We start from the raw sequence: 11,915 nt of genomic DNA on the forward strand, positions 1-11,915 counted from the left end.
GTGCATTTTCAAGGACCCAAGGAGTTGATGGTACTAATAATTTGTGCCCAGTTTCATTCTAAAGTGATGTCTTTCCTTGATGGAGATTTATCACTATTTTTTGTCTGATCAGATAGGATCAATGTCATTTAAGAAAAGGACAAAGGTTTTCCTAAAGAAATATCAAGAATTGAAAAGAGGAGAGGAAAGAGGGAGAGGAAGGGAGAGAGAGAAAGAGAGAGAAAGCACTGAAGATTGTCAGTAGAATTAACTGAGGTATGAGATAGACCAGAAGGAGCTTGATACATTCTGTATATCCCCAGAGAGAAGGTGGTAGGAAAGAGATTAGGTGTTAGACAGCACTCTGTACGCTCCATGACGACCCTGTTGGTACAAAGCAATCTTTTTGCTATTTGGAGCATCTTTTAGGTGTATGGGAGAAAAGGAAGAAAGTGTGTAACAAGTTAATTATACTAACAGGAATGTGTAAATCACATGTTCACTACTTAAAAAAGAGCACTGACTATGATTTTGTGCCACTGAAGGGACACCTCTATAATGCACTGGGCATTCTTAACCTTTTCTTGTTTATTCTCTCCTTCTGTGTCTGTGTCTCTCTGTTAGGATCTGAGAAATAGAGATGACAGGATCTCAGGGTACCATATTAAAATGTATCAATTATCATGGATACTTTGAAAATAAAGACTTAACAAATATTAATGAGCTGATTGAAGGGACTAGTCTAAGCTTTTGTTGGTTTGTAACCTTCAGTTTCTTTTTCTTTTAATAAGTTTCATAGGCGAATTTACAAAGGAATCCCACTCCAGCTCAGAGGGGAAGTCTGGGCACTCCTTCTTGAGATCCCTAAAATGAAAGAAGAAACAAGAGACCTCTATAGTGTGAGTAGCTAAAACTAACCCTTTATTTTGAAATTAAAAGGTAAAATCCATTTCTTTTAGCTTACAAGGTGATGTAAGATATTCATATCATCACTTAAAGTTACATGGGATTTGGGAAGCCTATTATTTGTTTTGTTGATTGCAATCTACTTCTTAAATTTTAAACGTATACTTGAGGAAAAATGTTATTGTCTGTGTGCATCAATCAGTGAGTATCAAGTACTTTTCAAATATATAAATGATCAATTAAAGTACTTAAAATGATAAATCAATGTGGAGGCATATTCATAGGGAAAATCGACTAACACCTGATTGTAGCTGCAATGCAGTGTTAATATTAATCTTTTGATCTGCAGTGTCACTTTCAGAGTTTATGAGAAAATAAAAGCAGAATTCAGTTTATCCAACACCTGCCTGTACATGATTCTTTTATTCAAAGGGTGATGAAAGAAGAATTTGCTGCTTAAGATTATTAGGGTATCTCTAAGTTTTGTTACTTATTAATAAAAATGTAAACTTTTGACTGAGTGATAAGTAATGCTTTTCTTAAATTAGGCAGTGCATTAAATTTACCTCCTTGTCATTTCAGCTGTACTCTTTCAAAACCTAAATTTTATGTTAACCTTTGAAAGGAGTAATAAATTTACATGTAATAATCTTAGGACCGTAGATTTTGAAGTATGTTTCTTAAAAAATGTATATAAATAGAATAAATTAAAGTGTAATAAATGGAAAAAGGAAAAATTATTTATAGTTTAAACCCAAAGCCAATTATAAAAGATGCTTTGTTACTCTTGATATTTTTTTCTTTTCCATNATTTGCTGCTTAAGATTATTAGGGTATCTCTAAGTTTTGTTACTTATTAATAAAAATGTAAACTTTTGACTGAGTGATAAGTAATGCTTTTCTTAAATTAGGCAGTGCATTAAATTTACCTCCTTGTCATTTCAGCTGTACTCTTTCAAAACCTAAATTTTATGTTAACCTTTGAAAGGAGTAATAAATTTACATGTAATAATCTTAGGACCGTAGATTTTGAAGTATGTTTCTTAAAAAATGTATATAAATAGAATAAATTAAAGTGTAATAAATGGAAAAAGGAAAAATTATTTATAGTTTAAACCCAAAGCCAATTATAAAAGATGCTTTGTTACTCTTGATATTTTTTTCTTTTCCATATGTGTGTGTGTGTGTGTGTGTGTGTGTGTGTATATATATACATATACCTCAAAAAGTTCATGGAAAAATAGGATTTAGAGATAATATGAATCTTTCCATGGTGTGTGTGTGTGTGTGTGTGTGTGTGTGTGTGTGTGTGTGTACATATACCTCAAAAAGTTCATGGAAAAATAGGATTTAGAGATAATATGAATCTTTCCATGAACTTTTTGAGGTATATGTATATATATATACATATACCTCAAAAAGTTCATGGAAAAATAGGATTTAGAGATAATATGAATCTTTCCATGAACTTTTTGAAGTACCCTCATATTTGTTTAATTAATGAAAGTAGAAAATTAATGAGAATTAAAAGCACTTTAATTTACACACTGTATTTGTTTCCTATGGCTGCTATAACCAAGCACTACAGACTGGGTGGCTTCAAACAACAGAAGTCTATTCTCTCACCATTCTGGTGGATAGAAGTCTGAAACTAAGGTGTCAGCAGGACTGTGCCCTCCGTTGAGGTTCCAAGGAAGAGCCCTGCCTTGCTTCTTTCTAGGTGGTAGTGGCCAGCTATCCTTAGCGATCCCTGGCTGCCCACTGCGTCACTCCATCTCTGCCTCGTTTGCCACATGGCATTCTTCCCTGTGTATGTCTGTGTCTGTCTCTGTCTTTCCTGAGACAGACACCAATCGTTGGACTTAGGGTCCACCCTAATTCAGTATGACTTCATCTTAACTTGATTACATACATCTGCAGAGACTCTATTTCCAGATAAGGTCACTTTCACGGGCTCTGGATGGAAATGAGTTTTTCGGAGGACACTGTTCAACCCAGTACACTTGCTAATAGTATAACTATAGTTTCCAGTTATATTTTAGGCTTTTTCTACATAGAATGAAATTATCCAATGACCTGTTAATATGAGAGAAGCATTTAGTAAAAACCAACAGCTACAACAACAAAAGAAATGACTTGCCCACCAGTGCTTTCAAGCTCATAATTTTTAGGACTATCTTAAACATTATTTTCACTATTTGAGCTTCCCCAAGCATCATTATTTAACCAAGTCTTCGAACCACTCTTTCTTACATTCCCTCTACAAAAGTTGTATAGGTTGCTTTCCACACATCCTCCACAGACTGGAACTTCAGTAGGAATAAAACTATCTTCTCTTAATCTACCGAGAGTTTTTTCAGATGGGTGAAATTATTTGGAGCCTGGCATATTATGAGCATTCAGTCCTTCAAGTTCCCCTGATGACCCATTTGTCCTTTCTTGGAACAAAGCTCTGTGTGAGGTGCTGAAGAGCACACAAAAATGAATAAGTGTGGTTTCAAGGGGGAGACATGATTGTGTAGAGATGTTTATTGCTAGTTAGTATGTGGTAAACACTCTAAAAGTAATAAAACAAAACACATGGCTTAGTTGAAAAGAGGGAAAGAAAAGAAATCACCTTGATGGTTCAGGAAGATTTCGTGGAACAGGAGGTGTCAGAGGGCAGCTTTGTTTCCCAAATGGATGGAAAAGAGAATGGATTTTCAAGGCACATTGTAAAGAGCTTTCCCGATGCCCTCCCTCCAATTTGGATTAGTTTTAATTTGAAGCTGCATATGACTGTATTTTAAATATGCTGCACCTACTTTACCTTGAGGAGAGCTGATATTATCTGAGTACTTTCATGTATGGGCATTATTTGAGTCCTCTAGGTGAATTACCTCACTTAATTCTTACAATAATGCCAGTAGGCAGATTTTATTATTATAATCATTATCATTATTATTTTCATTTTACGGATGACAAAACTGAGCTTAGTGAGGTTAAGTAACTTTTTACCCTGGGGTAGCAAGTGACAGAGGCAGGATTTAAAATCTAAACTGTTCAGCTCCTGAGCCAATGCTCTTATCTACTACTTTTTCCTCTTCTTTTAATTGTATCTCGTTTTTGTCTCTCTTGCATCTTGCAAGGTACCTTACAGATGGTAGAGGGTCAGTCCACAGTGCATAACAACCTCATCTACAGCCTTAGTATGGCTCCATAATCTTACAGGTCATACCCAACCATTAGGTTGCTAATTTTTCATCAAAATGCTTTCCACTATACTTCTTTCTTCAGGTTCCTGGGTCGGTTAGATCCCATTTCTTTTAAATAAAATGTTTATTCTTATATTATTGTGACACTCATGGATTTCAGCCCACCAAATCTGAGAGATAACTGTAGAAGCTGTTTACCTCCTTTAATTCAGGAGTGAGACATGTGCTTCTAAACACTTTAGGGCATAAATAATATTCCTGATATAAATATAAATAATATTTGCTTCTGTAATGTGGCCTTTTTTATAATGTATTTTCTTGTCCTCTAGAGTAATTGACATCATAGATGCATTGGGGTCATCTTCTCCCTTCCAGTCAAGTTTTATTTTAAGGCATTTTTTTCTCACGTCTTGTCATACATTTTCTTCCTATGTTTCAACATCTCATCTTTTACCAGGAGGCCTGTAGAACAGTAATTGAAACCTCTTTACTTGTCCATTATGGTATTAAAAGAACAAATATGTATAGATTATTATTATTTTTAAAAAAATAATTTATTTATTGAATCAAAATTGATTATACATATTTTTGGAGTTGAACATTGAGATATGTTGATTAAATCAGTATTACTAGCATATATATTGTTAAAGATCGTAATTATTCTTTATGCCCCTTGTCCAACCTCTCCCCTTCCCCCATTCCCTCCCCCTTCCCCCTCTAATTGCCCTAGATTTCTTCTCTCCTTCAAAATCGATTATACATATTTTGGGGGTTGAACATTGAGATATGTTGATTAAATCAATGTTACTAGCATATATATTGTTACAAATTGTAATTATTCTTTATGCCCCTTATCTAACCTCTCCTTTTCCCTCATTGCATCTCCCTCCCCCCTCTAATTGTCCTAGATTTCTTCTCTCCTTCTTAAAGAATAATGGTTACTCTGTTGATTTGTTGCCTAGATGATCTGTCCAATGCCGAGAGGTGTGATCAGTTCCCCCAATATTATCATAGAGCAGATGCTTCTGTCACTCTGTAATGGGGTTTGTGGAACGAGACATCCTCTTCTTTTCTTTGTCTCTGCTGGTGACTCTTCTTGTGTGAATGCACTCCAGTGGTTGGCAGACCATCTGCGTGGTGGCTGTGGTGTCTAGCCGCTTTTGCAGTAGCCTTGGTTATTGTGGTGGCTGTGGTGGGCCACTCATGTGGGAGTGCTGTTTCTGGCATGCTCCTTGGCACTGGCAGTATGCCTGGTTGTGAGGTGTGTTTGGTCCCCTTCTCCATGCCTCTGGTCCCTGGGAAGAGCCCAAGGCACTGGCGCCATGTGCCTGGTTGTGGGAGAGGGGTCCAGTCCCCTTCTCCATGTCCCAGGTCCCTGTGTGGGCCCCAAGGTACAGGCGCAGTGTGCCTGGTTGTGGGAGAAAGGTCCATTCACCTTCTCTTTGCCTCAGGTCCCTGGGCAGGCCCCAAGGTGCTGGCGTGGTGTGCCTGGTTGTGGGAGGGTGGTCCGGTCCCCTTCTCCATGCCCCGGGACGGTGGGCAGGCCCCGAGACACTAGCTTGGTGTGCCTGGTTGTGGGAGAGAGGTCCAGTCCTCTTCTACATGCCTTGGGTCCCCAGGTGGTCTCTGAGGTGCTAGCCTGTTGTGCCTGGTTGTGGGAGGGTGGTCCAGTCCCCAACTCCATACCCTGGGCCCCTCCCTGGGTGTGCCCCAAGGCGCTGGCTCAGTGTGCCTCGTTGTGGGAGGGAGGTCCAGTCCCCATCACCATGCCCCGGGTCCCCGGGCAGGCCCCAAGGTGCTGGCATGGTGTGCCTGGTTGTGGGAGGGTGGTCCAGTCCCCTTCTCCATGCTCCGGGACTGTGGGCAGGACCTGAGGCGCTAGCTTGGTGTGCCTGGTTGTGGGAGAGAGGTCCAGTCCCCTTCTCCATGCCTCAGGTCCTTGGGTGGGCCCTGAAGCACTGGTGCATTGTGCCTGGTTGTAGAAGAGAGGACCATTCCCCTTCTCCTTGCCACGGTTGCCTGGGTGGGCTCCAAGTTGCTGGCATGTTGTGCCTGGTTGTGGGAGAGAGTTCCAGTCCCCAACTCCATACCCCAGGTTCCTGGGTGGGCCCTGAGGTGCTGGCTCAGTGTGCCTGGTTGTGGGAGAGAGGTCCAGTCCCCTTCTACATGCCCCAGGTCCCCGGGTGGGCTCCGAGTTGCTGACATGTTGTGCCTGGTTCTGGGAGGGTGGTCTGGTCCCTGACTCCATACCCTGGGTCCCTGGGTGGGCCCCAAGGCGCTGGCTCAGTGTACCTGGTTGTGGGAGGGTGGTCTGGTCCCCTTCTCCATGCCCCGTGTCCCTGGGTAGGGCCCAAGGTGCTGGCTTTTTGTGCCTGGTTGTGGGAGAGAGGTCCAGTCCCCTTCTCCATGCCTCAGGTCCCCAGGCTGGCCCCAACACACTGGTGCGGTTTGCCTGGAAGTAGGAGTGGGGTCTGGTCCCCAGATCCAAGCCTCCAGTTCCCAGGCAGGCCCCAAGGTGCTGGTGGTGTGCCTGGACCGGAACTAATTTTTTGTCCTTTGCTTCTAACATGAGGGAATTTCCTGTGGGAACCAGTACTTGAGCTGTGTGGTTGTTTAAATTGCTACTTTGCAGCTATTTCCCTAGGGAAGGCTTTTTGTGCAGCTCAGGGTTTAATGGTTGACCTTATAGGTACTTCCGGCTCTCCAGAGACCCGGTGGGTCTGTGTTCTGTATAATCTCTAATCTGGGCCTGAGTTTTTTCATCAAACTGCATCCCATGCAATTCTGTATTCCCGACCAGTCTCCTCTGAGTGATCCTGTGCTGATTGGGGGCCAGATCAGCTGTCCTTGCTGTGCCCCAGTGTTCCCCTGGTGGGCCTGTCTCCCCCACCGCCCGTGCTGCAAACACTTCCCATGTGATGGGCCATGTACCAGTCCCTTGCAATGACTCACCGGCTTCTGAATGGCTCCCTTTTTTCAGTTGTTCTGGCTCCTCGCTCCTGTGTGGGTCCACGTGAACCCTATTAGTGGTTTTGCTGTCCTGGGGGCCGCCAAGGCCCTCTTCTTTCCTACAGCCTCCAAGTAACTCCATCTGAAGGGCACAGCTGCGGCTTCTGCCGGCTCCTGCCCCCTGTGCTCATCAGCTCGAGCCTTTAAAGCAGCCACGGCCCGAAATGCTCAAAGCACCCGCAGCTTTTTCTTTCTCTCATGGTAGTTTCTCCTGCCTTCTTGAACTCCATAGGTCTCTCCTCCTCTTCTGCTGAGCTCCAGCCTATAGATTATTATTTTTAAAGCTAAATTTTTAAAATGTCTTTTGGACCATCTTTTATCAGAAATAATATGCAGTAATATATTAATGATTGTATGATTCTAATACAATGTTACAAATATCTTTCGTTGTCTTCAGATCTCTGAAACATACTGTGGTTACTCTTCATTTTTCAAAAAGCTACAGAAGCTGTCCTCCTCTGAGCTTCCACCTCAAAACACAAAAATGCACATATTCACAAAACACTTAATATACACACATGTATTCCGGGCATACCCAGATAGCCTTCTTTCCGCTTTTAGCTTAAGTCAGGAGTTAACAGTTATGTTTATATATGTATATACTGGAATTGATTTAGCACAAATCTATATATTACTAGTGTGTGGTAAATGGGTCAATATAACATATGTATACAGATGCTTCTTTATATTTAAACATGTTTAAGTATAAATTATAATACACATTTCAGTCTCTCATTTGATTAAACATGGGAGATTAACTCCCTTTCCTCCTGAAATGCCACTAAAATGACTTAAACATGTTTAAGTATAAATTATAATACACATTTCAATCTCTCATTTGATTAAACATGGGAGATTAACTCCCTTTCCTCCTGAAATGCCACTAAAATGACAGCAGAGTTTTTTAAAGGGCAAACCCAGAAGAATGAGAAACTGAGAGAAGAGATAACAGCTGCCAGTTTTTGGAAACTGGAGTACAGACATATATTGAGCAAACTTTAGAAACCTGAGAAAGCTGCATCCTAGGCTGACAGTGGAAAATCTGAGAAGCAACCTGATCGTGTCTCAAGCTCTCCGAAAGGCTTGGTAATTGCCAACTAAAGGAACCTCTAGAAGTGGAGGTGAACCTAAAAGCAGAAGTGGTTGAAGGTCTGTTTTGGAAGCAGTTAGATCCCCTAAGTCCCCTCCCAACATGGGCCCAAGACTGGAGGTTTCTTATTAGGAGAGGAAGGAAACCTAGCACCTCTGGCCTGGGAGATCACAGGCATTGCCAAGGGTGGGCCGCTGACCGGAAAGCACAGGAATTGAATTCCCTGATTTGTAGACAATCCAGCTTTTTCCCTCAACTAAGCTCTCAGAACGTTGGCAGTCAAAGTACTTGACTTCCTGACAGGAGATCGGAAGAGCTTTCTCTAAGGAATGTGACCAGCGTAAGAAAATAAACCTAAGTATACTGACTTCAGGGGACCCCACTGCACCTGCCCGGCCAGATCACTCCACAATGAAGACTGTCATTGTGAAGCCCCACTTAGGCACACAGATTTTTAGGGTTCCACTTTTAAATAAAAGGAGACAGTGAAGTGTTGCTGCTCATTTGAGGGAAGGGGCTAAGGTGAAAGACCCACAAAAGCAAATGGAAAAAAGCAGCTTGTAGGAAACAGACTACAGAGCAAGAAGAAAATTTTAGAACTTTGTTAATATCTTCAGAGGGATAAAAATAGATAATATATTCCATAAAACAAGTGTAGGATGTTATAAAAAGGAACACTTGAGATCAAAGAGCTTATGAATATAAAAAGTAATAGAAGTGAAAAACTTAATTGAAAGTAACAATTAGGGTAGTTTCGTAGAAAGTACATTATAAAGGCAAAGAAATGGAAAATAAAAGGGAAAACACAAGAAAATTAGGTGACAACCTAAGATATCTCACTCTGTGATGATAAGAGTTCCAGAATGAGAAAATGGGAGTGGGGGAGGGGTGGATGAAATTGACAAAGGATATGTTGAAGAAAATTTCTTAGAGCTGAGAGATGTGAATATGAAAGGATCTATCAAGTGCCCAACCCTATGGATAAAAATAGATCCAAACCAATTACAGAAATGTGATGTTTCAGAACATGGAGAGAAACTCCTACAGACTTCTAGAGAGAAAAGCAGATTGTAAATAAAGAAACAAGAATTAAAATGGCAACACTGGAAGCCAGAAGACAGTGAAGCATTGCCTTGTGAACAAAAATATTTTCCAACTTAGAATTCTAAAACTGGGGCCGGCCCAGTGGCGCACTGGAGAGTGCACTGCTTGGGAGTGCGGCGGCGCTCCCGCTGAGGGTTTGGATCCCATGTGGAGACCGGTTCCCGCTCACTAGCTGAGCGCGGTGCGGGCGCAACACCGAGGGTTGCGATCCCGTTACTGGTCAGTATAAAAGACAAAAAGGAAAAAAAAAAGTATTCTAAAACTGCCAAACAGTTAAATATGAGAGTAGAATTATCAGACATTCAAAGTTTCAAAAACTTTATCTTCCATACATCCTTTCACAGGAGCTACTGGAGAATGTGTTCCTCTAGAGCAAGGGAATAAACCAAGAAAGTAAAAGATGTGAGATCCACAAAAACAGGGGAGCCAACACAAGAGAAGCAAGGGAAGTCCCTGAAGATGGTCACGAGCGATCCCCAGACCTGAGCTGTGCTGCCAGCCAGGTCAGGCAGCCCCTGGAGAGAGGTCTTCGAGAAGATGAAGTTGGTGGAATACCTATTCTACTGTAGCATCACCAGAGATTTATACAATTTGTAGTGAGTTTGGGATTGAGTTAACTACAAGTATGTAGAAAACAAAGCAAATCAAGAAACCAGGAAACGATTAGCTCCAACGAAAACAAAAATATCATGTTGGAAAGAATAAAGAAATAATAGTAGACTGCATGATGTAGCTGTGAAGAGCTTTCAGATGCTCTTAGTAATGCAAACTCCAAAAAGTTCTCTACCCTGAATTAAAATGTAACTTTAGCGGGCCGAGCCCGTGGCGCACTTGGGAGAGCGGCCCTGGGAGCGCAGCAACGCTCCCGCCGTGGGTTCGGATCCTATATAGGAATGGCTGGTGTGTTCACTGGCTGAGCGCGGTGTGGGTGACACCACAACAAGGGTTGCGATCCCCTTACCGGTCCCGAAAAAAAAAAAAAAAAAAAAAAACTTTAGTGACAAGATGGGAGATAAATGTGGTAGAGGTATAGGGAGAGGATGGGAGTCAGATAGGTGGGGGCATGGAGGGAAGGGAAAGTTGTCATTGTGGAACTTTTTATATTGTTTTGATTTTTGAACCATGGGAGTGATTTTCCTACTAAGAACAGTTTTTAATGAAAATTATTTTACTATGTGTCATAGACTTTTCAACATAAAGTTTTTTGTAAAGACTTCTATAAAAGTTTTCTAAAAAGATTTCTATAAAAATGTGCTTTCTTACCTTCTTTTTCTTCTTTAGAAATTAAAACACAGAGCACGAGGTTGTTCACCTGATATCAGACAAATAGACCTTGATGTCAACCGCACATTTAGGGACCATATTATGTTTAGAGACAGATATGGTGTTAAGTAAGTAAAGTTTTGTATTACGAAATGTAAATATCATGTATAATAGTCTTTATTAAAGTCTTCATTAACTTAAAATGTGAGTGCTTAGAATGTCTAGTGTAGAATATAATTTTGATTCAGGTCCTAAGGTTTTTTGCAGATTATTTGAGTCCGTGTGGTGTGAAACTTAGGATCTAATTTAACTTAAATTTTTTAACCTTTGACATAGGTGCTATAAAATTGGTAAGGAATCATTTTATGATCTGGGAATTCTTATAGATATAGTAGACAGTTTTATTTAAAGTAATAGAAAAGAAATGAGAGATTGTGTGAAAACTGTGTCAGTGATAAATGTATCTCTATAACCTTGACCCCATGCATAAGTGAAACTAAAAAAAAGGGAAATGAATGAAATGAAATGAGAAATTGAGTATAACAGTCAGGACATTAGTTCTACACATTGATGTATCATTGCTATGACAGTTTGTGAATAAAAAGTATAGTTTAGCTGATCTCTGTATCAGTCAGGTTCCAAACCAAGAAACAGAAACCAGTAGAAGATATATATTAAGAGATTTATTGCAAAGTATTGGCCTGTCCCATTGTGGAGCTGACTGGGCAAGTTGGAAATCCGTAGGACAGGTCATCAGCAAGGGCAGGCTGGAACTCTTGGGTGTGAGCTGAAGCTGTTGTCCATAGGGAAACATCAGATCTGTTCTTATGGCTTTTTAACTGATTGAATCAGGCCTACCCAGACTATATACAATAATGTCCCCTACTTAAAGTCATCAGATTATGGATTTTAATTTCATCTACAAATTACCTTCACAACAACACCTAGATCAGTGTTTGAATAACTAAGGATTGTAGACTAGCCAAGTTGACACACAAAGCCGACTATCACAGTCTACCCTTTCAACTTGGCACTTATCCACATCACCTTAAATTGTTCGTAATTTCCAGATAAGACAATAACAAAGTCATACTTCCGCCTAATATGATAAAACTATTCTGCTCACAACTGAAAACATGCTAACCCTTTCTCCACAAGAAGATGTCAAGTCCTTGGGTGATGTTCACACTTCTGCTTTGATGTCCTATACTGTGATATAAAGTTAACTATTATTAATATGTCTTATGTTAGATGATAAGGGAAAAGAGAAGGAAGAAAAAAAAATTTGTTAATATATATACAAGCAGGGCCGGCCCGGTGGCGCACTGGATAAGTGCGCCGCTTGGGAAGCGCGGCGGCGCTCCCGCCCG

At 40.7% G+C, this 11,915-nt stretch overlaps 1 protein-coding gene across 1 annotated transcript in view; it reads left to right on the plus strand.

Moving 5' to 3' along the window:
• USP6NL (USP6 N-terminal like) overlaps positions 1-11,915 on the plus strand; it is a gene marked incomplete at its 5' end in the record, with an annotated part of 52,769 nt that overhangs the window by 12,921 nt on the left and 27,933 nt on the right. Inside the window, 2 exons of the mRNA XM_008586997.1 lie at positions 771-878; positions 10,564-10,673. Of these exons, the coding sequence (XP_008585219.1) occupies positions 771-878; positions 10,564-10,673 (218 nt within the window). The remainder of the gene's footprint in view (positions 1-770; positions 879-10,563; positions 10,674-11,915) is intronic.

This window comes from Galeopterus variegatus, unplaced genomic scaffold (genome assembly GCF_000696425.1).
Source record: "Galeopterus variegatus unplaced genomic scaffold, G_variegatus-3.0.2 Scaffold4209, whole genome shotgun sequence".
Classification (NCBI taxonomy): Eukaryota; Metazoa; Chordata; class Mammalia; order Dermoptera; family Cynocephalidae; genus Galeopterus; species Galeopterus variegatus.